The sequence below is a fragment of the Mustela nivalis genome (genome assembly GCF_964662115.1).
Source record: "Mustela nivalis genome assembly, chromosome: 2".
Classification (NCBI taxonomy): domain Eukaryota; kingdom Metazoa; phylum Chordata; class Mammalia; order Carnivora; family Mustelidae; genus Mustela; species Mustela nivalis.
Genome location: NC_139021.1, coordinates 99042491 through 99066857, shown reverse-complemented (window position 1 = coordinate 99066857; position 24367 = coordinate 99042491). Strand labels below are relative to the sequence as shown.

The 24367-nt window shown below is 41.0% G+C and overlaps 1 protein-coding gene across 1 annotated transcript; it reads left to right on the top strand.

Moving 5' to 3' along the window:
- The first annotated feature begins 1 nt into the window (after position 1).
- On the top strand, positions 2-23211 carry RBM34 (RNA binding motif protein 34). Its single transcript, XM_082720757.1, has 11 exons — positions 2-3264; positions 3377-3551; positions 3732-3868; positions 7846-8077; positions 8812-8871; positions 9848-9891; positions 16399-16482; positions 16640-16703; positions 18301-18340; positions 18564-18682; positions 22869-23211. Exons 1-11 carry the CDS (start codon positions 3212-3214, stop codon positions 23148-23150), a joined length of 1290 nt encoding a protein of 429 aa, XP_082576883.1. The 5' UTR covers positions 2-3211; the 3' UTR covers positions 23151-23211.
- The last annotated feature ends 1156 nt before the right edge of the window (positions 23212-24367 follow it).

The window sequence follows — 24367 nt, the reverse complement described above, 5'->3', positions numbered from 1 at the left end:
GGGTTAACTGGCATACCAAAAAAGGGGAAGTACTATACCTATAAAAATTAAAAGTCCATTAACCAGACACAGGATTTATTAGGCAATTTTTATCATTGTATATACACTCTATAGACTATTTTGCTTGATTCTGAACATGAATATTTATGACTTGGAGATTTGTCTAAAGACGAAAAAAAATTATTTTCTTTAACATGTGGAACCGTCACCAGCAGATTTTTTCCCTTTTTTCTGTCTTGTCATTTCTTTGGACTTTGATTTTTAGCATACTCTGCTGCACTGCACATTGGAATTATCTGGGCATTGTTAAAACAATAGTCAGCACTCTGTACTGTGCCCATGGTGGTGGTGGTAGTGGTGGGGCAGCTGTTGCCCCAAAGGAGTTGTACTGAATTGGTCTAGGATGAGACATGTATTAAAGGTCTCCAGTGACTTTAATATGCATCTGAGTTGAGAACCACTGCTTTTCTCCCCATTTAAAAAAAAATTGGTAATTAGGTTTTTTGCCCCATTTAATGAACTTTCCACCAAGAGACAGTCCTTTCTTAAAACAGTTTTTAAGGCCTAAAAGGCTCAAATGTATAGTTTTAAATTACCTTTGGGATGACCTTTTTTTTAGTTTACAGAAATTTAACTTCTTAGGGATGAGTTTTAAAATCTGGAACAGTGCTCCCAAAATGAAGTCCTAGAATACTGGTTCCTGGAAATGCTTTGGGAGTTGTCAAGTATCTATGCCACATATAGCACTTTTTCCCCACAGAGATTCATTGTTAGCATATTAAAAACTGAGGTGGCCTATGAAGAAACACCTGGCTAACTTCCTTTACCCCTACTGTTTTCAATCTTGCCTGGTCATGAAACCTTGTTTTTCAAGGAACTACTAATACAACCTACTTTGTATGTTACAGAAACAGTGCTCTAAAAGGGACCGATTCTGAACTTTGTTGGAGTTGAGGTTTATACTCTTGAGCCTTTCTGCCTTCCTGACAATTCTCCCTTCTCCCCAGCTCCTCTGGAGAGTTTGAGAATTTCTTGGTATTACCAGAATTTGACTTGAGTTTTCATCTGGTCTCCTGAACTAGGTTTTACCAACCTAGCTTAAAATTAAGAGGATATGGTGTTTTTTTGCAGTGTTTTCCAAAACTTTTTTCCCTACTGAAATAAACTGAGAGATCTTAATTTTCTTATCCTGGGAAGATTGGAGAATCTGAAGCAGCACAGATAAAACCATTAACATTTTTTACAAAGTTTTTGTCCTTTTTTTTTTTTTTTAAAGTAGGCTCCATGCCCAGTGTGGAGCCCAGTGAAGGGCTTGAGCTCACAACCCTGAGATCAAGACCTGAGTTGAAATGAAGAGTTGGTCACATAAACAGACTGGGCCACCCAGGCACCCCTTGTGTGTTCTTTCCTCTGAAATTACTTTATATTTTAAACTCTTAAAAGGGAGTGAAGTGACCTCCAAACACTTAAAAACCAGTTCTGAATGGCAGTGGGGATCATTTCTTAACTCTCCAATCAAGCTTCTTTATTCCTCACTAATTATTGTCCTCTAGAAATGTGTGCTGCCTTTCATTCTTTCTGGATCCATTTCTCCACCTTTCTCTTAATTTTAAACTACTATTCAGGGATTTTTGGCTAACATCATGATAGGTTTTGTGTATATTAGATGTAATACCCGGGAGGAATACTTTCCTGGTTTAGTTGTGGAAGTACTAGATGTAAGGCCTAATAAAATATGTGCTAAACTGGATGGTCAGGGAAAACCAGTGCATACATGTTTAAAGTGGGTGATGAATGAGCATATGAGATGAATGAGCATATGAGAATTGTGACAGGAGGGTGGCAAAGAGGAGATGTAAACCTTGAAGTAACGTTCAAGGGAAATTCATCTGGAAGTGGAATGTGTAGGTAAAAAGGAAGGGAAGAGTCAGGAAAGGCCAGATGTGATGAGGTTGCAGTGCTACAGATAAGATGATTCCTGGAATAATGCTAGAGAGAGTAGGGAAGGGATGGGATTGGGAGACATTCTGAAGGAAAAAGAATTTCTTCATTGGACTGTGTAGGATAGATGGAGGGAGATACTTGAATTGCAAACAGGGACAATTTGATTTGTCCCATCTTTTGTGAAATACTGCAAGGTCACAATTAGGGGAAACCTAATTCAGACTCAGAAAACAAAACCATGGCCAAGCAGATGAATATTTTTTTTCACCATTTTTCTGATGTGGTCTATGTAAGGTCAGCTATATTCTCAATGACTTCTGTTAAGAGCTTTCAGAAAGCAGGTCTATACTCAGAGTCAAAATTCAATCCTATTTAACCACCAAAGTTCTGGATGCAATTATCTAATTATAATCTAGTACTTATCTTCTGTTACCTAAAAATCAGTTTACCTGTGTTCACTAGGTACAGCAAATAGGGGTACAAAATGGGATAAGACACCCATTCCCAGACATCTAGAGAGGGTTTGATGAAGGGTTGGAAAAAATCTATTGCAAATAGCTGAGAACTTATCATAAGTGAGATCTCAGCTGGGCCTTGAAGAATGGAGAGGATTTTGCAGATGAAAATGAGTAAAGACATAATTTTGGGTGAAGGAATAACAAGAAATAAAAAAGGGTATAATGTGCCGGTATGGAGGGACAGGAGTCTGGAAGTTAGGCCGAGAAAATAGCAGAGGAGTTCGGAGTGCCAAGGATCTGGTAGAATAGGGCAGAGTAGGGTAGGGCTGGGGCCTCCACTGCTTTAAACTTAACTTTGAAATGTGTCAAATTTCAGAAAAATTGCCAGAGCCATGCAAAGAATACCCACGAACGCTTGATGCCGATTCATCAAACGTTAATGTTACATAGCCGACATCCCTGTAACCGCCGCTCTTGGTAAACCCCTCTCCCCCATCGTCAGCGACTCGGGGGTTTTCGACCGTGTGTTCCGTCCGCTTGGGCTGAAGTCCCGCACGCCGCCTGGCTGGTGGTTATTTATACGTCAGGTCTCAGGACTCCCGAAGACTCCTTCACTCCAAGGAGAACTTCTCTCAAACCTGAAGAGATCCAACCCGCTGCCGGAAGCCCTGCCCCAAGAGGGCCGGAGTCTCCCGCTCCCACGCTGCCTGGAGCGGAAGGGGCGGGGCCCGGGAGCGGAAGTGGCTGGGGCCCGGCAGTGCGAGCGCGGGCGACTGCGACGGCTGCCGTGTAGGAAGCCTTGGGGTGACATGCCCGTGGAAGGGAAGACCAAACGGAGGAAAAAGGGAGGTGCGGTGGAAGGGTGAGTGGCGCGTGGCACGGCTGCCTGGGCGAAGGTGGGCGTTTGGGAGCTCGGGCGGTTGAAACGGTGGGGCGCGGCGCGGCGCGGCTGAGCTTGTGGCGTCGGTGTCTAGGGACCACCCGGACGGCGGCGTCGGCGGGAATCTGACAGGAGACTATGTGGTTGGACAAGTCTCCGGCAGCTTGTTCCAGGGCAGGCGGCCCTCCAGAGACCGCGCGGCTCGGCTGGCGTCCCTCTTCAGCTCCTCGGAGCCTCCGCTGCAGCCCGTGTACGTGCGGGTGCCTAAAGTGAGTCCCCGCGTTCTCTCCCGAGCGGCGGTCTGCCTCGCGGGTCTGGCTTCCAGGGCGGGGCAGGTGAAGTCACGTTTCCTTGCTGGACATCCAGTGGGAAAGAAAACTTGCTAATTTAGAAAGACTCCTAAATGATTGAAAAAGATGAGGGGTCAAACTAAGTTTAATTTTTGAAAGGAGAACACCGGGAAAAGGAAACGGGATGAGGAGGAAGAAAGGACATCCCGAATTCAGAGACCACTCTTGGAAGGACTTTCAAATAACATGAAAGCGAAGAAGAAACTTTCTGACGCCGACAAAAGGGTGGCCAGCAGGTTAGTAGAATCCTCTTAAGTTGACGTAAAGTTAGACGGTAGAGGAATTAGGCTTCTTGGACCAGCGATACTCATTTTTTCCTCATTTCATAGTTCTCATTTTTACCAAGAAAGCTTAAAAGCTTTATTATGGGAAATTTCATGTACATTCCAAAATTTAAAAAGGATGAGGAGGACCTCATATACCCAGCGTCAGCTGTTACTCACACTTGTCCAGTTTTTTTTCATCTTTACCCGGTTCATAGCTCCCCCACTAAGTGGAAGCAAATCTGAGATCTGTAATCTGAATCTGTAAATATTTCAGCCGTGAAGAAGGTGAGTTTTGTTTTTTTAAACTTACTAAGTCAGAGATCAGATTTCTGCCATTAGCTTAAAAAAGTTTTCTTTACAGTTTATTTGATCAAGATCCAAATAGTGAAATGAAACAAGATCGGATAGGGAAGGAGACAAACCATAAGAGACTCTTAATCTCGGGAAACAAATTTTGGGTTCCCTGGGGGAGGGAGGTAAGGAGAGGATGGTGAGGTTATGGACATAGGGGAGGGCATGTGCTATGGTGAGTGCTGTGAAGTGTGTAAACCTGATGACTCACAGACCTATACCCCTGGGGCAAATAATGCATTCTATGTTAATATAAATAATTAAAAAAGAGAAAAGATCCAAATCGCAGTAACATCACAACATTCCAGAGTAACTTTCCTCATGAAGCCACTCTCTTCAAACCCTTAATTTCTTGTTTCTCTCTCCCCAGGTGATGTTACCAAGTCAGAGAGCTATTAATTGCTAACAGTTACTAACCACTACTTTTTATGCACATCCTTAATTTCTTTCCCTTTCTCTTAGAGAAAGGTGTCTTCCTCTTTGTCCAAGATGAATTCAGTAACCTGTGATGTATATAATAGCACAGGCCTCATCTGCCTCCTTAGGGATTGTGCTATCAGGTATATGCATTTTCTTCTTTTTCCTGTGTCTTTTCTCTGTCTACCATACAAATGTGCTCAAGATTCTCATCCTAAAAAGAGAAATCCAACAAAACCAAACCCTGTCTATAGTCTTGCTTCCCCGTTTGCTACCTACAATTCCCTTGGTCTTTCTCTTCATAGTCAAGCTTTCAGAAAAATGTGATTCTTGTGTTCTCTTCCTTTTCTGGATCTGTTTTATCTTCCATGAACTTTTAGTCTGATTTTTGCTTGTTGTGGTTTATTTTTATTTTTATTTTTAATTTTTAATTTTTTAATAAACATATAATGTATTATTAGCCCCGGGGGTACAGGTCTGTGAATCGCCAGGCTTACACACTTCACAGCACTTACCATAGCACATATCCTCCCCAATGTCCATAACCCCACCATCCTCTCCCTACCCCCAACCCCCAGTCACCCTCAGTTTGTTTTGTGATATTAAGAGTCTCTTATGGTTTGTCTCCCTCCCGATCCCATCTTGTTGTGTTTGTTTTTCAATGATCTGATCAAACTTCTGAAACAGTGCTCAGTGGAGCCATCCTGACCTAGTTGCTGTATTTAATAGACAGTAAGCCTTTGTCTCGAGTCCTGTCTTGCATTTCACATGGCTGCTTTTCTTTCTGCAGCTGTTAGATTTTTTGATAGCAGTCTCTTCTGATTCTCTTTTTTTATCCATTTCTTCTCAGTGTTATTGTGCATACCTTTTCTTTTGACTGCCCTGTAAGTGTTGATTTTCCTCAGGAATCCATTTGGTCACCTGCTCTGGCCTTTTCTCTACCATTCATTCTGAGCAATATCTTTTATTCCCATGGCTGCATCGTTCTCTCTTCTCTCCTGATCTGTTTGCCTGCTGGATTTGCACCTGTATCTTCCTCTATATATAGTTGATCTTTGAACAGTGGAATGGTTAGGGGCACCGACCTCCACACAGTAAAAAATCCAAATAGAACTCTGATTCCCCCAGAACTTAACTGCTAAGAGCCTACTGTTGACTAGAAGCCTTACCAGTACTATAAACAATTGTTAAACAAATATTTTATGTTATATATAGTATATATTCTTATAATAAAGTAAACTAGAGGGCACCAAGATGTCTCAGTGGGTTAAGCCTCTGCCTTCCGCTCTGGTCAGGCTCTCAGGGTCCTGGGATCGAGTCCAGCATTGAGCTCTCTGCTCAGCAGGGAGCCTCCTTCCTCCTCTCTCTCTCTCTCTCTCTCTCTGCCTTCCTCTTTGCCTACTTATGATTTCTCTCTGTCAAATAAATGAATAAAGTCTTAAAAAAATAAACTAGAGAAAAAGTGTTAATGAGAAAATCTTAAGGAAGAGAAAATACATTTATAGAACTGTAATGTATTTATTGGGAAAAAAGGCAGTTGTAAGTGGAATTCAGACACAAATTGTTCAAGAGTCAGCTGCACTTCAAGTTCAGAATGCTTCATTAGACCTGTTCTCTCCACGAGTGGTACCACCAACTTTTCAGTTGCCAAAACCAGTGACTTGGGAGTCATCTTATACTCTGTCTTCCCTTCAGCTGCTAAGTCCTGATGATGATTTTAATTTAAATCTCTTCCTTTCTCTAGTTGCTCTGCTGTCTTCTCAGATACATTCAATTACAACTGTCTCCTTATTGATCTCACTTACCCAGTTTAGCCCCCAGGGACACCTGGCTGGCTTGGTTGGAAGAGCATGTGACTATTGATTTCAGGGGGTCGTGAGTTTGAGCCCTATGCTGGGTGTAGTGATTACTAAAAACAAACTTAAAAAAATGAAGATTGGGGCACTGAGCACTGGGGGTGCCTGGGTGGCTTAGTGGGTTAAAGCCTCTGCCTTCGGCTCAGGTCATGATCCCTGGGTCCTGGGATCAAGTCCCATATCGGGCTCTCTGCTCGGCAGGGAGCCTGCTTCCTCCTCTCTCTCTCTGCCTGTTTCTCTGCCTACTTCTAATCTCTGTCAAATAAATAAATAAAATCTTTAAGGAAAAAAAATGAAGATCCTGGTCCTGTTCTCTGTTAGGAGAGATGCTCAGATTTCACTTATCCACATGCACCATCTTAGAATGTACTTTTAACAAGTAGTCCTTTAGTTATTACAGAACTATTATAAATAGGAAGTCTGGTTTGACTAGGTTGTGAGTTGACCAGATTGCTTTTTTTTAAGTATTTTGCAGCCCATATTAACCTTTATAGGCACCCCCCAGGAGTGCAGCAGTTCCCCTAGAGTTCTAGAGCCAAGAGTGAAACTAGGCATTCATAGAGCGTAAACTAAATTTCCCAAGAACTTTAAATGAACCAACTTTTGTTGAAATGAAGTTTGGTTGCTCTGCTGTTACATGACAGTTTTAACATATCTTTAAAAAAATTGAGCTTGATTTTTTTTCTAATCTTGAGTTTTCTGAAGATCCCAGTTACTTTTTGATAATGCTGCTTTTTAAATTTAAGTATATTTATGAATCATACATTTATATTTAGGAAAGCCAGAAGTAGGTGGGAATTTCTCTCTTTCTTTTTTTTTTTTTTTTAAGATTTTATTTATTTAGGGGCACCTGGGTGGCTCAGTGGGATAAGCCGCTGCCTTCAGCTCGGGTCATGATCTCAGGGTCCTGGGATCGAGTCCCACATCGGGCTCTCTGCTCAGCGGGGAGCCTGCTTCCTCCTCTCTCTTTCTGCCTGCCTCTCTGCCTACTTGTGATCTCTCTCTGTCAAATAAATAAATAAAATCTTAAAAAAAAAAAAAAAGATTTTATTTATTTATTTGACAGATCACAAGTAGGCAGAGAGGCAGGCAGAGAGAGAGGAAGGGAAGCAGGCTCCCCGCTGAGCAGAGAGCCCGATGCGGGGCTCCATCCCAGGACCCTGAGATCATGACCCGAGCCGAAGGCAGAGGCTTTAACCCATTGAGCCACCCAGGCGCCCCGGGAAATATTTCTGATTCTTGTGCTTTGTCAAATATTATACCTGACTTCCATGACTCTTACTTCTTCTTTTTGCCCCCCCCTTTTTTTTTTGCCTCGTGAAGGGAAAATGCTCTAGCAAGTGCTGATTTAGAAGAAGAAATTCATCAAAAACAGGAACAAAAAAAGAGTAATTCTCAATCTGGTATTAAAGTAGCAGATAAAAAAGTACTTGATGATGTAGATCACACAGTTGTAAATCAAAGGAAGAAAATTGAAATCAACCAAGAGGAGGAGAGATTAAAGAATGAGAGAACTGTGTTTGTTGGGAATTTGCCTGTCACATGTAACAAGAAGGTAAGTGTGTAACCTGCATGTTGTAAAGATTCAGAGACATTAATCAAGCTTTGTTTACTCTTTATTGATACTCTTCCTTTATTGAATAAGTGCATAATTAATAATTACTAACATTTAACTTCATTAAAATGACTACATTAATCAGTCTATGGATTGATTCCAGTATACACCCTCTCCTTTCCATTTTCATAGTCACTGCCCTGATTCAGTCTTTTGTAAATCTTACTTGATGTGTTGTGGTGGCCTTCTATCCCAGTTTTTTCTTTCTTCCAACTGTCTCTTCTGTTACATGTAACTAGAATATAAACCTGAAATTGTGCCTAGTGCATAGCAAGACATTCAATGAATGTTGTATAAATGAATGAATACATCCTAAGTTTCTTCCATTGTGTGGGGGTCACTAAACCCAAAATAAACCCCTTTACTTTTATAGTTTACATGTGGTAAAGATTGAAGGACAGAAGTGTTGTGTACCTTATGCGTAGTAACAATTACTTGAGTTGTGTTTTTATGAATATATATATGTATACACATGTGCATATGTATAAATTTCAGAAGAATTTTTTTGTCTTCCAACTGAATAGTCATTTTTTCCTGAAATATTCTTAAAATAAAACCTGGCAGTAAAAGATTATCAGATAAGATAATTATCAGATTACTTCTCAATCTTTTATATAACACTTACTTGATGTTCTGAAAGTAAACTAAAGTATATGTATACTTTTTTGTTTTAGAAGCTGAAGTCATTTTTCAGAGAATATGGACAAATAGAATCTGTACGATTTCGTTCTCTGGTATGTGTTTTCACCACCATGAAGTTGCAAATCTTAAAATGTATTGCATTTAAGTCAGACTTATTAACATGTTGGTATTAGTGAGGTGGAGAAACACAGTCTTTTGAGTCAATAGGTCCAAATCTAGCCCAAGAGAAGAAGTGTTCTCAGTATATCGTATTGATACTTGGACTCTTCATAATTTAGTGAGTTCACATAGTGAAATGATACCGTTGTTGGAGGGTGGATATTTGACTTTTGTTTCCAGAACATCACTGACAGAGTTGTTGACTTGAATTTCCATCTCTTCCATAAAGTTGTCAGGGAAAAACCCTGGTCAGGTTTTTCCTTCATTCTTAGGTAGTACTAAAGGAATAATGTGTATGACTGAAGGTAAGTGAGCTTGAATATAAAGGGGGTTTCCCCTATTTGGCCAATTAAAGATACCATGTTGTTGGTGGTGTTTTTTTTGTTTGTTTTGTTTTGCCAGCTGGCATAAGCATATCAACTCTTAGCATATGGATGAAATAGTATGTCTTTACATTATTTACCAATTTAGTTCAGTATATTTAAAATCCTGTAGAATTTATCATAAAATATTAATTTAGAAATGTTGCCTTTTTCCAACTTACTTTATAAATGTTTTCCTTATATTTTTCATACGTATTTTCAACTTCAGTGCTTCTTCATGACCAGAGGCTCCTTGAATCATCTGACACAGTTGGAGGGCACATTCTTTTTACTTCCATCTAGGTGGAGGCTTAATGACTATGTAATCTGAATATGGCCCTCTATCACTGGAAGATTTTGTCTTAAGCCACCAGGTCTCGTTCATATAACGTTAGGAGAGGATGCAGTATTTCCCTTGAATGTTTTTAATCACATCACATCAGAATAAGATATTTAGAATTCAATGAATTAAAATACAATTAATTTGAAGTAATATTTCAAATAATAAATTTTCCTTAATACTCACTTTTTTTTCCTCTTTTAAAAGATTCCAGCAGAGGGAACTTTGTCCAAAAAGTTGGCAGCAATAAAGTAAGTTTATAATTACAAAAAGGGAGTAGTTTTAAACTCTCTTAAATTTTGGTTAAAAGTTGAGATCATGTTTTCATGGGTTTTTATATTTGGGTAAGACATTGTACTCGACCATTTTCTTATATTTGTAATAGCATATAAACTTTCAAATGTTTGTCTTTAAGCCTTAACAGAAATGGTAGAGTGACAGAAAATATTATAAAACAACTTATTAGAAAAATGTGCCAGGAGAAATTTCAAGGACATTTAATTGAGCATAGTGTTTGGAAGAGAATAAGAAAGTTTTGTGCCGGGGCACCTGGGAGGCTCAGTGGTATAAGCCTCTGCCTTCGGCTCGGGTCATGATCTCAGGGTCCTGGGATCGAGCCCTGCATGGGGCTTTCTGCTTGGTGGGGAACCTGCTTCCCCCTTCTCTCTGCCTGCCTCTCTGCCTGCTTGTGATCTCTCTCTCTTTCAAATAAATAAATAAATAAATAAATAAATTGTGATCTCTCTCTCTTTCAAATAAATAAATAAATAAATAAATAAATAAACAAATAAATAAATAAAATCTTAAAAAAAAAAAAAAAGTTTTGTGCCTAGCTATTCCAGTGTAAATCATAAATACTGTATTTTGTCAGTTCTAAGGCACACATTTTCCCATATCTTAACATTTTGAAGCAGGGTGTATCTGAAAATCAGGAATGCCCCATAGTTGCTGTTGGCTGGTCAGGTTTTCTCAGAGAGAATGTTTGTGTCTGTCAGTCACCTAGGGGTATTGCCAGCCCAAGACCACTTCAAGCTCTCTGAGGGTTTGGGGACCATGCTGGTAGTGTGGCTTGTGATTCATAGTCTCAGGGGATTTTCCCCTACTCTCTATCTACCTGCTGCCAAGGATAAGACATTCAAGTTTCCTTACTACTCCTTTATTTCTCATTAATCTTAAAAATTGAAATATAATTGAATTATAACATGTAAGTTCAAAGTATTCAACCTTTATTTCTCATTTGCCTTCAGTTCTGTGCAGGGTTTCCTATTAATCCCTAATGTTGGTGTTTTTCTCCTAAGGACATGAAATAGTGGATTTTACAAGCAGAGTTGTATGTATTAGATATAGATATATTAATAAGTATACAGATTACATCTATAGGTATAGTTGTATTAAATAATAGACTTTCATGGTGCCATGAGAATCTAAATAATAGACTTTCATGGCACCTTAACCTTTCAGTTAAGAGTCTAACTCTTGATCTCAGGCTTGTGAGTGCAAGTACTGCATTGGATTCTATGCTGGGCATGGAGCCTACTTTGAAAAACAAACAAACAAAAAAGCACATGAAGTAAAAAGTTTCTCTCCTAGACCTTTTCCCTATGCCAATTTCCTGCTGCGGGCAGCTGTTATTCTTACTTTTTTGTATAACCTCCTAGAGATGTTTTATGCATTTACAAGTTGATACACATATACGTTCTTCCCCCCACACATAACTTTTGACACAGTGGTATTCAGTATGTATACTCCACATTTCCTTTTCTCCACTTATTGTACACTGAAGATCAGTTTATCAGTGTAAAAATTGCTTCCCTATTTTTCAGAGCATCTCTGTGTTCTGTAAGGTATATGATAACTTGTGTCAACAAACTCTCCTCTCGTGGGCATTGAGGTGTTTTTCTGGTCTTGTGGCCATTACAGATAATGCTTGAGTGAATAACCTTGTTTGCATGTGATTTTGTACATGCGAGAATTATCTCTAGGATAAACTTCTAGTAGTGGAATTGTTTGGCCAAAAGGGTATTTGCATTTGTCATTTTGACTGCTATCTCAGAGATGGTAACCTATGTGTATTTCTGGTAAAGTATGTGTATTTATGTATTTCTGGTAACCTATGTGTATTCCCTTTACAAATGTATGTTTTTGAGCTTTTCAGTGATAGTTGAAAAGTGATACTTGTAATTTGCATTTCTTATGAGCAGGCATCTTTTCATATATTCAGGAGTCTTTTGTGTGTCCTTTTATCTGAATTGTTACTCTCATTTGCCCATTTTTGTTGTTGTTGAATTGTCTCTCACTGATGTGGAATGTTGAGGAAATTAGCCTTTAGTGATTTAACAAATATTTTCCGTTGCTCTTTTGCTTGGAGGATTTTTGCCATGTAAAACATACTTTTCTTTTCATATAGTCAATTCTTTTAGCTGTGTTTCTACTTCATTAAGATATAACTTAATCTTCAATAAACTGCATGTGTTTAAAATCTACAATTCTGTGGGTTAAGCATATGTATGTGCTCATGAAGTGATTGCCACACTCAAGATACTGACTACTTCATCACTCTGCGTATCATCACCCCCTCCCATCCCCAAGCAACCACTGACCCTCTCCCTGTCTCTGTTGTTAGTTTGCATTTTCTAGAATTTTATGTAAATGGACTCATGATGTAGGAGGTACTCTTACCTACTTCTTTTGCTCAGCATGATGGTTTGGAGATTCGTTCCTACTGTTGGTTGTTCTGTGGCTCGTTCTTTTTTTTATTTTCTTTTTAACTGACCAGTAGTATTCCATGGTGTGGCTATGCCAAAAGGTGTTCATCCAGTGACTAGTTTGATGAATATTCAGGTTATTTCCAGGTTGGGGCTGTCATGAATAAAGGTTCTAACAACCTTTGGTGTACAAATTATTTTTCTTCCTAAAGTATCTGGAGGTGTGGGATTGCTGGGTCTTGTGGTAGGTATATGTCGATTTTCTCAGAAGCTGCCAGATTAATATCCAATGTGGTCCCATCGTTTCACATTCTACCAGCTGTGTGAGAACTCCAGTTGCTTCACATCCTCAGCAACACTTGTTGTCAGTCATTGAATTTAGCCATTTAGAAGGTTTGTCATGTGGTTTCAATTTCTGTTTTGCTGATGACTGAAGATACTGAGTGTCTTTTCTTGGGCTTATTGGCTGTTTGTATCTAGTCTTTGGAGAAGTAAGTGTCAGTTCAAAAATTTTACCCATTTTCTGGCAGCTTGTCTTTTTAATTTTTTTAATTTTAATTTTTATTTTTTTAGAGAGTGGGGAGGGGTAGAGGGAGAGGGAGACAGAATCTTAAGTAGGCTCCATGTGTGGAGCCCAGTACAGGGCTCAGTCTCACAACCCTGAGATCATGACCTGATGGGAAATCAGGATGCTTAACCGACTGAACCACCCAGGTGCCCTGACTTGTATAGAGCTCTTTATTGTGGATGTAAGACCTTTTTCTTTTCTTTTTTTTTTTTTAATTTTTTAATTTTTTATTTGACAGAGAAAGAGATCACAAGTAGGCAGAGAGGCAGGCAGAGAGAGGGGGAAGCAGGCTCCCTGATGAGCCCAGAACCCGGGACCACCACCTAAGCCGAAAGCAGAGGCTTTAACCCACTGAACCACCCAGGCGCCCCATAAGACCTTTTTCTGATGTGTATATGTTTTGGATATTTTGTCCCAGCCTGTGGTTAACTTACTTAAGGGTGTCTTTTGAAGAGCAAAAGTTTTAAATTTTACTGAAGATCCAATGTAGAGAGTGCTGTCTTTGGGTGGTCTGGTTGCGGGTATCGGGGTTCTCTGTTGTCCTGGTTCAGCTTCATATGCAGGCAAACCATATCTGTGTATCTGTGCACACCCAGCTGGCCTTCCCTCCTGTGGCAGCCACACTGTCTGTGCCTTTGGTGGGTCTCGTGCTGGAGAACATTTCCCACTCTTTGCCCTGCGGTAGGTACTCTGGGGGTAACAGAGTTTGCTGCCTCTGCCCCAGCAGCTTCTCCCTCTCCGCAGGGAGAATCGAGGTAGGGCTTTGTGCCCTTCCCACGGGAGCCTTGGCTCTTCTCTTCTGCATCCCACACCCCGTGGTTGTTTTGGGCTCTTGCCTGCCCTCTGTCATTCCCGGGGACACCGGCAGAGGCCAGTGGAGCAGAGACTGCTAGTGGGTGTGCATCCCTGGGTTGGCAGCATCGAAGAGATTCATTTCAGACCCAGCCCACACTAGGCTTTAGCAATTATTAAATCCTAGCTGAAATCGGTCCAGTTGGCTTGTCTGTCACCTGTCCTGTGAGCCAGAGCTGCCTCCTCTCTCTGATGGGCCTGTCTTTCCTTAGCTTTCAGGCTGCTTGGTTTCCCTTTGTCTTCAGCTCTGATGACTTCAACAAAAGTCACAATGTCGTAGGATGTCTGGCTTCTTACTGTTAGGGTGGGAATGATGCTATTCCTGGCTTTCTATCTTCTAGGTAGAAGTAGAACTCTAAATGTCATTAGTGTTTTTAAATCATCAGCCTTGATACAAAACATGTTCTTGCCACATAGAAAGGGGCAGTATTGCATTCTTGGCCCTCTTCATTCCCTGTGCTATGTAAGGGTCTTTTATCACAAAGTAACAGTACAATTAAGAGTTTTAAAGTCATTTTCCATTTAGGTTGTCTTGGGGTTTGTCCTAGTCCGTGGAGGCTGCAATAACAAAATGGCACAGACTGAATGGCTTTACAGACAAAAGAAATTTCCCAGTTTCAAAGGCTGGCAGGTCAGAGAATCGGATGCCAGCATGGCTGCATTCTGGTGAGGGTCAGCTTCCTGACTCATAGCCAGTGCCTTCTCACTGTGCCTCACATTTTGTGCTGTAAGATAAAAATGTTAAGCTGTAAGATAAAAAGGGGGCTAAGAGCTCTGTGGGGTTTCTTTTTTTAAGAGCCCTTCTCCTGTTCATGAGAACTGCACCCTCATGACCTCAGCAACGCCCAAAGGTGTCACCTTCTGTTACCATCACATTGGGCATTAAATAGATTTCAACATTACAAATTTGGGGAGGATGCAAACATTACAACACTAGGATTGCCCTAGGACATGCTGACTAGGATGTTACCAGGTTGCAGGACTGAAGGAAGAGCTCTCTGAGTCAGCTAGATTTGTTTTAAGTCCTAGGCTGGCCACTCCTTGCCTTGTGATCACGGCACTTCTCTGAGTCTCAACTTTCTTATCCATAATATCAGAAAAGTAACACCCATGTCAAGAGATGTGAGATTAAATGAAATACATAAAATGTCTAACATGGTACCCGGTATGAAGCATTCAGTAAACTGTAGCTGGTTTTATCAATGTAAAACTCTCAGTGTAGCATATTATTACAGAATGCCAGGAGAAATGCCCTGACATTTCCCAGTACCTTTTTTGATGGTACTCATTTGTTTTTTTTAGCATTTTTGCTACTTCAAAGATAGTAGGTCCCTGGCTTCAGAGAGAATCAGTGATCATTACTAGGCCCTTTTTGCTGATTGTTCACATCTAAATTATGTGACCTTTCTGCAAACCTAGTGAATTAGTGGGTGTAGGCACGGAACAGCTATAGCTGCTGTCATTACAGCAGAGTACTCTTTTATAGAAGAGTAAAAACCAGTCACAGCGTGCTTCCCGTTGAAAGAACATAGCACTACCTCCAGTCCGGACAAAGGGGTCCAGTCTGAGTCCCATCAAACCTCTGGATCTGACTACCAGTTTGCCAGGAAATAGGGAGGACAGAGCTACACATTGAACTATACTGTGGGCTTGCACTCAACAAAACCCAGTAAGGTAGAGAGAGAAAAGGAGAACCCCACAGGGGCGCCTAGGTGGCCCAGGTGGTTGAGTGTCTGACTCTTAGATTTGGCTTAGGTCATGATCTCTGGGCCCTGGGATCGAGCCCCACATCAGGCTCCCCACTCAGTGGGGAGTCTGCCTCTCTCCTTCTGCCCCTCCCCCTGCTTCTCTTGCTCACTCATTCTCTCTCAAATAAAAAAATAAAATGAAGTGGGGCATCTGGGTGGCTGAGTGGTTAAGCCTCTGCCTTTTGGTTCAGGTCATGGTCTCAGGGTACTGTTATCGAGCCCTGCATCGGGCTCTCTGCTCAGCAAGGACTCTGCTTCCCCCTTTCTCTCTGCCTTCCTTTCTGCCTACTTGTGATCTCTTTCTCTGTCAAATAAATAAAATCTTTAAAAAATAAATAAATAAAATAAAACAAAACAAAATAAAATAAAGGAATACATACTTGAATGGTAAAACTGTGTAGCCACACAAGGAAATGGTTTCTGTAAGAGTTGGGGTGGTAGTTACCTTTGAAGGAGGGGAGGCACAGACAGAGGCTTTGGAGTGGGTAATGGCCGCAAGGATATTGATCTTTAATATTTCTCTAAGCTGAACACGTTTGTGTGCTTTCCATTTAGCCGTAAAAAGGACAGGTCAAGTTAGCTGTCACATCTGTTTACCTGTGTGTTAGGTGCAGAACTGCATCTAAGATTCTCATTCCTAGCTTTAAAGCATGGCACGGGGGCCTGCTCACTCTCACACAGTGATCGGTGATGAATAAGGCACAGGTGACATGTATAAAGTTGTGTGTTATTTTTTGAGTTGTTATCAAAGATTTATTAAAAGATATAAAACTTCCCCCGGAATTCTTGTCATATGTGTTGATTGAGAGTGAGTAGGAAACAAGCCGTATTGTTTTAGTGACTTTGAGATTAACAGATTTCATATTGTCTTTTTTTGTTATGCAGACGTAAAATTCATCCTGATCAGAAAAATATTAATGCTTATGTAGTGTTTAAGGACGAGAGCGCTGCTACAAAAGCATTGAAAAGGTAATTTCGCTTCTTCTAGATTTAAGCAGAATGATTGTGTTTGAGTATGTCTGAGCACACGTGCTTTATTCTTTGGTTTGACTTTAGAGTGAATATTATAGTTCGTAGTTGTGCTCATTTTTAACGGCCCTCTTCCCCCTTCATATTTGTAATGCAGAAATGGCGCCCTAATCGCAGATGGATTTCGGATTAGAGTTGACCTTGCATCCGAGACTTCATCTGTAAGTGGTACTGGAGTTGTTTAAAGAACTTCACTAGAGTCTCAGAGGGAGAAATGCTTTCTTCTGAGCTTTTGCTAAGAGAGGAGTGGAATCAGCGGTGAGTGTGAGGGAAGCCGAGAAGGAAACACTTTTGCCCTGTGTGGTCACAGCGTTGGGGCCCAAAGTGGCACAGGGACCTCAGTCAACAGCTTCTGAGAGCACAGTTCTCCCTGCCCCCCTACCCCAGATCAAGTAATCAGAGAGAGGTAGCCTGCAAGGGATTGGAGACCATCAGGGCCAGCACCTTATTTCATGTACTGAGATCAAGAAAGTTCAACTGCTCCTTAAACTGTTTTTGAGTCTCTACCCGGTGTCAGGCATGCAGGGCTGATGCATATATATAGTCTCAGTCCTTTAGAAGTTCAGAGGTGAAGTCCTTTAGAAGTTAGAGGTGAAGACAAACAGATGGGCTGTTTTATAATAAATAGACAAGATGCTTTGTCAGCTTAGAAATGGGACGCTTGACTTGGGGAAGTGCCAGCAAGAAGGGACAAAGGAAGGCTTCAGGAGAACAGAAGCTCTGTCAGACTTGAAAGATGAGTCAGTGTTACGTAGGCCCAAGAAATTTTAAACAGTAGATGTTGTGGGGGCGGAAACTTAATTTGCTTCAGGAACGGCAAGAGCTTGATACAGTTATTAGCAGGTAGATTGTGAGGAGAAGTGGCAGTAAGAGTTGCTACTGGAGAAGTAGGAGGGGCCAGATCATGAGGACTGTGGTCCACCATGCTGAGGAGTCTGGATTTTGTCCAGGAGCAGTCCCACAGGTTTAAATGCAGGAGATTTGCAATTTACAAAGGTCTCTCACAGTGAATGAAGGCTGCGTTATAAGAGCTCAGCACAGAATCAGAGTTGGGTGTCAGTGACCTAGCTGAGAAATGACCAAGGTCTGGTAGACCTCTCTGGCTTTGATCCTTGACCCATCCTGAGGGCCAGATCCATCTGCCACCTGTGTTATTTATTTGTTTGTTTGACAGAGGGAGAGAGACACAGAGAGAGAGAGAGGGAACACAAGCAGGGGGAGTGGGAGCGGGAGAAGCAGGCTTCCTGCTGAGCAGGAAGCTGGATGCTGATGCTGGGTTTGATCCCAGGATCTTGAGATCATGACCTGAGCTAAAGGCAGACGCTTTAACGACTGAGGCACCCAGGTGCCGCAGCCTGTGTTAATTTAAATAAAGTCTTATTAGCACACAGCTGTACCCATCAGATTATGTGTTAATGTGCTGTGACAGGCAGAGGGGAGAGTTACAACAGAGATCACATGGCTGGCAAAGCCTAACATACTTGCTGTCTTAGCCCAGCACGGAGAGAGCTGGCCAGTCTAGCACGCCCTTTGTGAGCACTGCCACGTGTCAATGCAAAGTGTGAACAGAAAGCTCCTTCCTCCAATGCTCACTCACTTTCGGGCAGGAAGACGGAAGAAACAATCAAACGGGACTGGTGTGTGGTTATTTCAGGAGATGGAGACGAGTCAGATAGGTGGGGTGAGGGCAAGAGTGAATTTTAGGATGACTTCCATTTTCTGCTCCAGTGATTTTTATCAACCCTCTTTATGTTTCAGAGAGACAAGAGATCAGTGTTTGTGGGGAATCTCCCATACAGTAAGTTTGTTTAAACCAATAAAAGTACCCATTTATCATTAAAATAACAGAGTAAACAATGTTTTAAGACCAACTTGAAAAAGCATAGAATGTTAACTTGACTGATTTTCATGGGGCTTGCTCTATTAACTATATTATATTAATTTGCTATATTATTTAGCATCTCCAGCTTTTTCTAAGGCGATCCTGTCCTTACTTGCACTTTGGTCGAATTTGTTTTTAGAAATTGAAGAATCTGCAGTTGAGGAACACTTTTTGGATTGTGGGAGTATTGTGGCAGTAAGGATTGTGAGAGACCGAGTTACTGGAGTCGGCAGAGGGTTCGGCTATGTGCTCTTTGAGGTATGGGAGACTAGTGCATTGTCACTGTCCTCTGAAATGTGCTGGACAGGCTATCACTGCTCTTTCATCACTCAGACATCACGGTCACCATCACGTTCAGATTCCATCTTCAGAAACCTGAACTCATACCTGCCATAATAGAGAATTGTTCCTGTGGTTGCACCTCCCCAAAAGCCTTGCTAGTTCCCTTTTTTCCATAGTAATGTTATTAAATAATGTTTTTGCTATTGGACATTAAGACATTAAGGAATGTCTTGGAAGGACATTCCTTCCAAGAATTGACAGTTCATGCAGGTAGAAGGAAATTTTAGTGTTTATACAAAGTTGGTTATGTTTAGCTATTACCCAGTGTTTCATGCCTATTATTATTAGAAGATACATACTACTTGATGGCACTTAAGTTTTTCTTCCCCCTACAAGCACACATTAATACGTTTCCTTTCAGGTTCTGTGTCTTATATATAGTTGAACTTGTATCTGTGAACATATAGCACATTTTGCAACCTGCTTTGTGTTGTTTTCTATTGTGTGAGTACATTCCATCGAGTGATGTAAAATAATTTATACTGTCTTTTCCTTGATGTTGGAAATTTGCAGCCTTCTCCCTTTTCCCTGTAATAATGAAATTGGAGTGGTTGGTTTTTTTCTTCAAATATTTGCTGGCAGATTTTGATTACTTCTTTAGGGTAGATTCCCAACAGGCTATTACCGACTAGGTCAAGATGATCAGGGAGCAGAAGGCAAGTGGAAGACAAAGCACAGACAACTTGCAAACCTGACCCCTACCTCAGCTGGCTCCCAGGTGGCAGCCTGCACAGGGTGTGTCAAAGCTACCAGAGGTGTCCCTCAAATGGAAATCACTATTGATCACTATCCTGCCTTATCAGGAAGGCAGGCCGGTCGCAAAACGTGACCAGATGCATCCTAGGCCTGGTGTATGGACTAAGTTTGCCTTGCTGTATGAAGAACCCGCTGTTTTTGACCCACGGAAAACACTAGAAAACCAATTTTTCAAGGGGAAATTATCCAATTTTATGATTTAAGTAGTTAGTAGAGGACAGTGACAGAACAGGAAAGACTGACATCGATCATGATCTAAGTGACATTCTAACACACTTTAGAGCCAGCTTCTCTAGGAAACCTCCCCAGTTGGGTTTTAATTCAGTCGGGTATTGGTTTCTTATGGCTCCCGGTGGAGGTGGTCGGGCCAGAAGCTGCTAGACCACAGATGTGGACCTGATCACAGACCAATGGGGAGGAAACCTCACATCGGTCTTGAGATTGGCAGCCGTGCTAGTCACTGAGGTGGCTGTCCCATGCCCAAGACAGACAACTTTGTAGGAGGACAGGAATAAAGAGAAGGCATCAGGTTTCCACCAGGGTACTAACTTCTAGCCAAAAGGTGGGCTTTCTCCTCCTGGTAAGGTAGCCACAGGCTAAAGGATTGCCTGAGCAATGGAAGTGTTCCAGTTAGACTGTACTCCTTTAAAACCTCTGAAGTGAGGGGCGCCTGGGTGGCTCAGTGGGTTAAAGCCTCTGCCTTCGGCTCAGGTCATGATCCCAGGGTCCTGGGATGGAGCCCCGCATCCGGCTCTCTGCTCAGCAGGGAGCCTGCTTCCTCCTCTCCCCTCTGCCTGCTTCTCTGCCTACTTGTGATCTCTATCTGTCAAATAAATAAATAAAATCTTAAAAAAATAAAAATAAAAATAAAACCTCTGAAGTGAGAGTAAAGGAAGAGAAGAGAAAGCACTCACCAAGCTTGCTCTGAAGCTAGGAGTCCAGATGAAAAGCCTGAGCCCCATAGTTTTTGGAATGTTGGTGTTGGGATGCAGTGCTGATAGCAAATTAGGAATTCCTGAAATGTCTTTGGCGCAGAAAGGTGATTTTATGAAAGCAAGGGACTGGAAGCCTGAAAGGACTGCATTTTAAGTGTGAGAGGTAGCTGATTAAATACTTGGGAGTTAGGGGAGGAAAGGACAAAGGGAGGTGTCCAAAAGGACTTTATTATGGTAAAGAAGACTCCCAGGATCCTGTAGGCCTGGCAGTTATCAAGCTAAGGAAGTTTATTTTTCCCTCTAGTGAGGCATTAACATTAATGTAGTTGAGAGTTCCCTGGAGGAATGTTATCTTCTGCCTGTCCAAGTATTTGTCAGTAGGTTGCAGGTTAAAAACAAATTTGATTTTATTTACATTCCCTTCTGCCTCTATTTCCCACATCACTGTGGAGGGGAGGGTGATGTTAGGGCTCCAGGAAACTGAATCCATGGGTCTATGGAATTTAGGCTGTTGATAAGGATGCTTTCTCTTTGTGAATGACTAAGACATTTATAAACCTATGGACACTCATATCCTGTGATCTCAGTTAACCATTTGTTTTCCCCTTCCCTTAGTTTTTATTCTTTTTTTTTTTTATTATGTTCAGTTAGCCAGCATATAGTACATCATTAGTTTTTGATATAGTGTTCAACGATTCATTATTTGTGTGTAACACCCAGTACTCATCACAACACGTGCCCATTGACCTGTTACCCCATTCCCCACCCCACCCCCTGTAACCCTCACATTGTTTCTCGGAGCCCAGAGTCTCTCATGGTTTGTCTCCCTCTGATTTCTTCCCATTCCGTTCTCCCTCCCTTCCCCTGTAGTCCTCCATGCTATTCCTTATGTTTCACGTATGAGTGAAATATGATAATTGTCCTTCCAAGCTTGACTTATTTCACTCAGCTTAACCCTCTTCAGTTCTGTCCACGTTGATGCAAATGGTGGATATTCATCCTTTCTGATGCCTGTGTAATATTCCATTGTGTTTATTAAACACATCTTCCTTATCCATTCATCTGTTGAAGGGCATCTCTGTTCTTTCCACAGTTTGGCTATTGTGGACATTGCTGCTGTGAACATTGGGGTGCATGTGTCACTTTTTTTTCCACTACATCTGTATCTTTGGGGTAAATACCCAGTAGTGCAATTGCTGGATCATAGGGTAGCTCTATTTTTAACCTCTTGTGGAACCTCCATACTGTTTTCCAGAGTGGCTGTACCAGCTTGCATTCCCACCAACAGGGTAAGAGGGTTCTCCTTTTTCCACATCCTTGCCAACATTTGTTGTTCCCTATCTTGTTAATTTTTGCCATTCTAACTGGTGTGAGGTGTTATTTCATTATGCTTTTGATTTGTATTTCCCTGATGACTGGTGATGTTGAGTACTTTTTCATGTGTCTGTTAGCCATTTATCTTCTTTGGAGAAGTGTCTGTTCATGTCTTCTACCCATTTCTTAACTGGATTATTTGGTTTTTGGGTGTTGAGTTTGAGAAGTTCTTTATAGTTCTTGGATACCAGCCCTTTATCTGAGATGTCATTTGCAAATATCTTCTCCCATTCCTTGGGTTGCGTTCCCTTAGTTTAAGGGCAACCAAGAACACCTGAGGAATCTCACAGTCATCCTACTGGGGATAATAGGGGTTGGGTTGCTAGGTGTCGGCTTGCGCTTTGCCCTCAGCTTGCCTTCTGCTCCCTCATCAAAGAGATGTGGCTCTGTTTAGTACTCTTGCTGTGTTTTATTACCAGAGAGCTTTTGACAGAGGCGGGCATAGCCTTTTGTTTCTGTCTTGACTGCGTTGGAGTAAACTTCCTGTCTCTCTGCTGTCTACTCTTACTTGACAGGTGGTGAAGTCCTTAACAAAAATTTCATGAATATTCAGGACTGTTAGCATTTAGTGGTTTTATGTTACAATAAAAGAGTAATAGAATTTGTTACTCTCTAAACAGAGGGCTGTAAGGCATCTAGTTGAACATCTCAGAGACTGTTCCCTTCTCTCAAGTCAGCTAACACCGTGGGGCTTCTGCAGAAAGAGCCTGTGGGTTGGGGGGGGGTTCAGTGGTTTAAAAGATTGCATGTAACCAAGATCATTGGCCAAAACTCCCCTTTTACAGTGAGAAAGATGAAGCCTGTCAGGTTGTGACAAGGCAGTTGAGTGCTTCCTTGGGGAAGACTCCGTTTGGATCATGATGAAAACAGCACTTCAAGCACAGCTGGTGTAACCCAGGGGATTGGCTCTCATTGAGATGGAAATAGAAGTCTATGGGCAAGCTGGAAAATTGTTCTAATCCATTCAGGTCACAATTTTAGTAGTTCCTTTGCAGAGGAATTTCTAGTGGAAATTAATATATTAATTTTTATTGCAGAATACAGATGCTGTTCATCTTGCTCTGAAATTAAATAATTCTGAACTGATGGGAAGAAAACTCAGAGTCATGCGCTCTGTTAATAAAGAAAAATTAAAATCAAATTCAAATCCCGGCTTGAAGAATGTCAGTAAACCTAATAAGCAGGGACTTAATTTTGCTTCAAAAAATGTCGGACCTTCTAAAAGTTTGTTTATTGGAGAAAAAGCTGTTCTCATTAAGAAGAAAAAGAAAGGACAAAAGAAAAGTGGACAAGCTAAGAAACAGAAAAAACAGAAGTAATCACCTGAAGATTATTTTGTTCCTACTGAGTACTGGTAATAAATTGTGATAAAACCATGAATTGAGTTTCAGAGTTTTTTATGGATGGTGCGTGTGAAACGTGGAAACCTGTTCAGTCTGTTCACATCGTAATAACACCTTTGAAGCCTTTGTTTTAAAATGTAGACAGATTAGTCACCAATGATTATGTGTTTCTGCTGATGGACTAGAGCAGTGTTCTCATTCTTATGATGATCTGTTGTAGTAGCTTTAACTTTACTTTGTGACCAATACAAACATGGATATATTTAACTGACACGAAAGTTGCACATGACAGTACTGGTCCTTATTATATCTGTTGCTTTCTGATATATGTATAGTTTTAAAGATTTTAGACTTAGGGTAAACACTTAGAATTTTAGTGGTTATGTATTAGTGTAAGTTAGTGGCTATATATTAGTTTAAGTTAGAAATATGTAATTAACATTTCAGATGGTTATTTTGAGAATTATTTGGGAGGAGACTAAAGTGAGCAAATATATATATATATATACACACACACACACACACACACACACACACACACATACACACAGCATACACACATACCTTAATACTGACTGGACCTAGACAGAGTTGAATGAAATACTGATCAAATACAAATCCCAGTCCCTAAGAAGAAAGGGTTTTAAGGGCTGTTATATAATAGCTACTAATTTTTTCCCCCTTTCTCTTGAACCTGTGAAAAGTGGACTTGTGGGTTTTTATTTTCTTTCAGCAACCTCGTAATAAACCAACCCAAGAATATTATATGAAATGTTGCTTTTTTTTTTTTTAAGATTTTATTTATTTGGCAGAGATCACAAGTAGGCAGAGAGGCAGGCAGAGAGAGAAAGGGAAGCAGGCTCCCTGCTGAGCAGAGAGCCCGATGCAGGACTCGATCCCAGGACTCTGGGATCATGACCTGAGCTGAAGACAGACTTTAACCCACTGAACCACCCAAGCACCCCAGTTGCTTTGACTTTTTAACCAGTAATTAAAGTTGTTACTGAAGTCCTTTGCAAACTATCAAGAAGATTTCTACTTTTATTTGTTTTTTAATTTGAAAAAATGTTTTCCCAGGTAAACTTGTGATTCTTAAATTAGTATGACACAGTAGAATGAAACAGTCCTTCAAAAAAAATCCATTTACGGGGCATTTTCTGATAAAATATGGTAATTAAGTCACAAAGTATAAA

Excerpts from the sequence above, each read along its gene's own strand:
- RBM34 (XM_082720757.1), top strand. The coding sequence starts at position 3,212 with ATGCCCGTGGAAGGGAAGACCAAACGGAGGAAAAAGGGAGGTGCGGTG. Across the intron at positions 16,704-18,300 it reads TTGCATCCGAGACTTCATCT|AGAGACAAGAGATCAGTGTT; the intron begins GTAAGTGGTACT and ends TTTATGTTTCAG. Across the intron at positions 18,341-18,563 it reads TGTGGGGAATCTCCCATACA|AAATTGAAGAATCTGCAGTT; the intron begins GTAAGTTTGTTT and ends ATTTGTTTTTAG.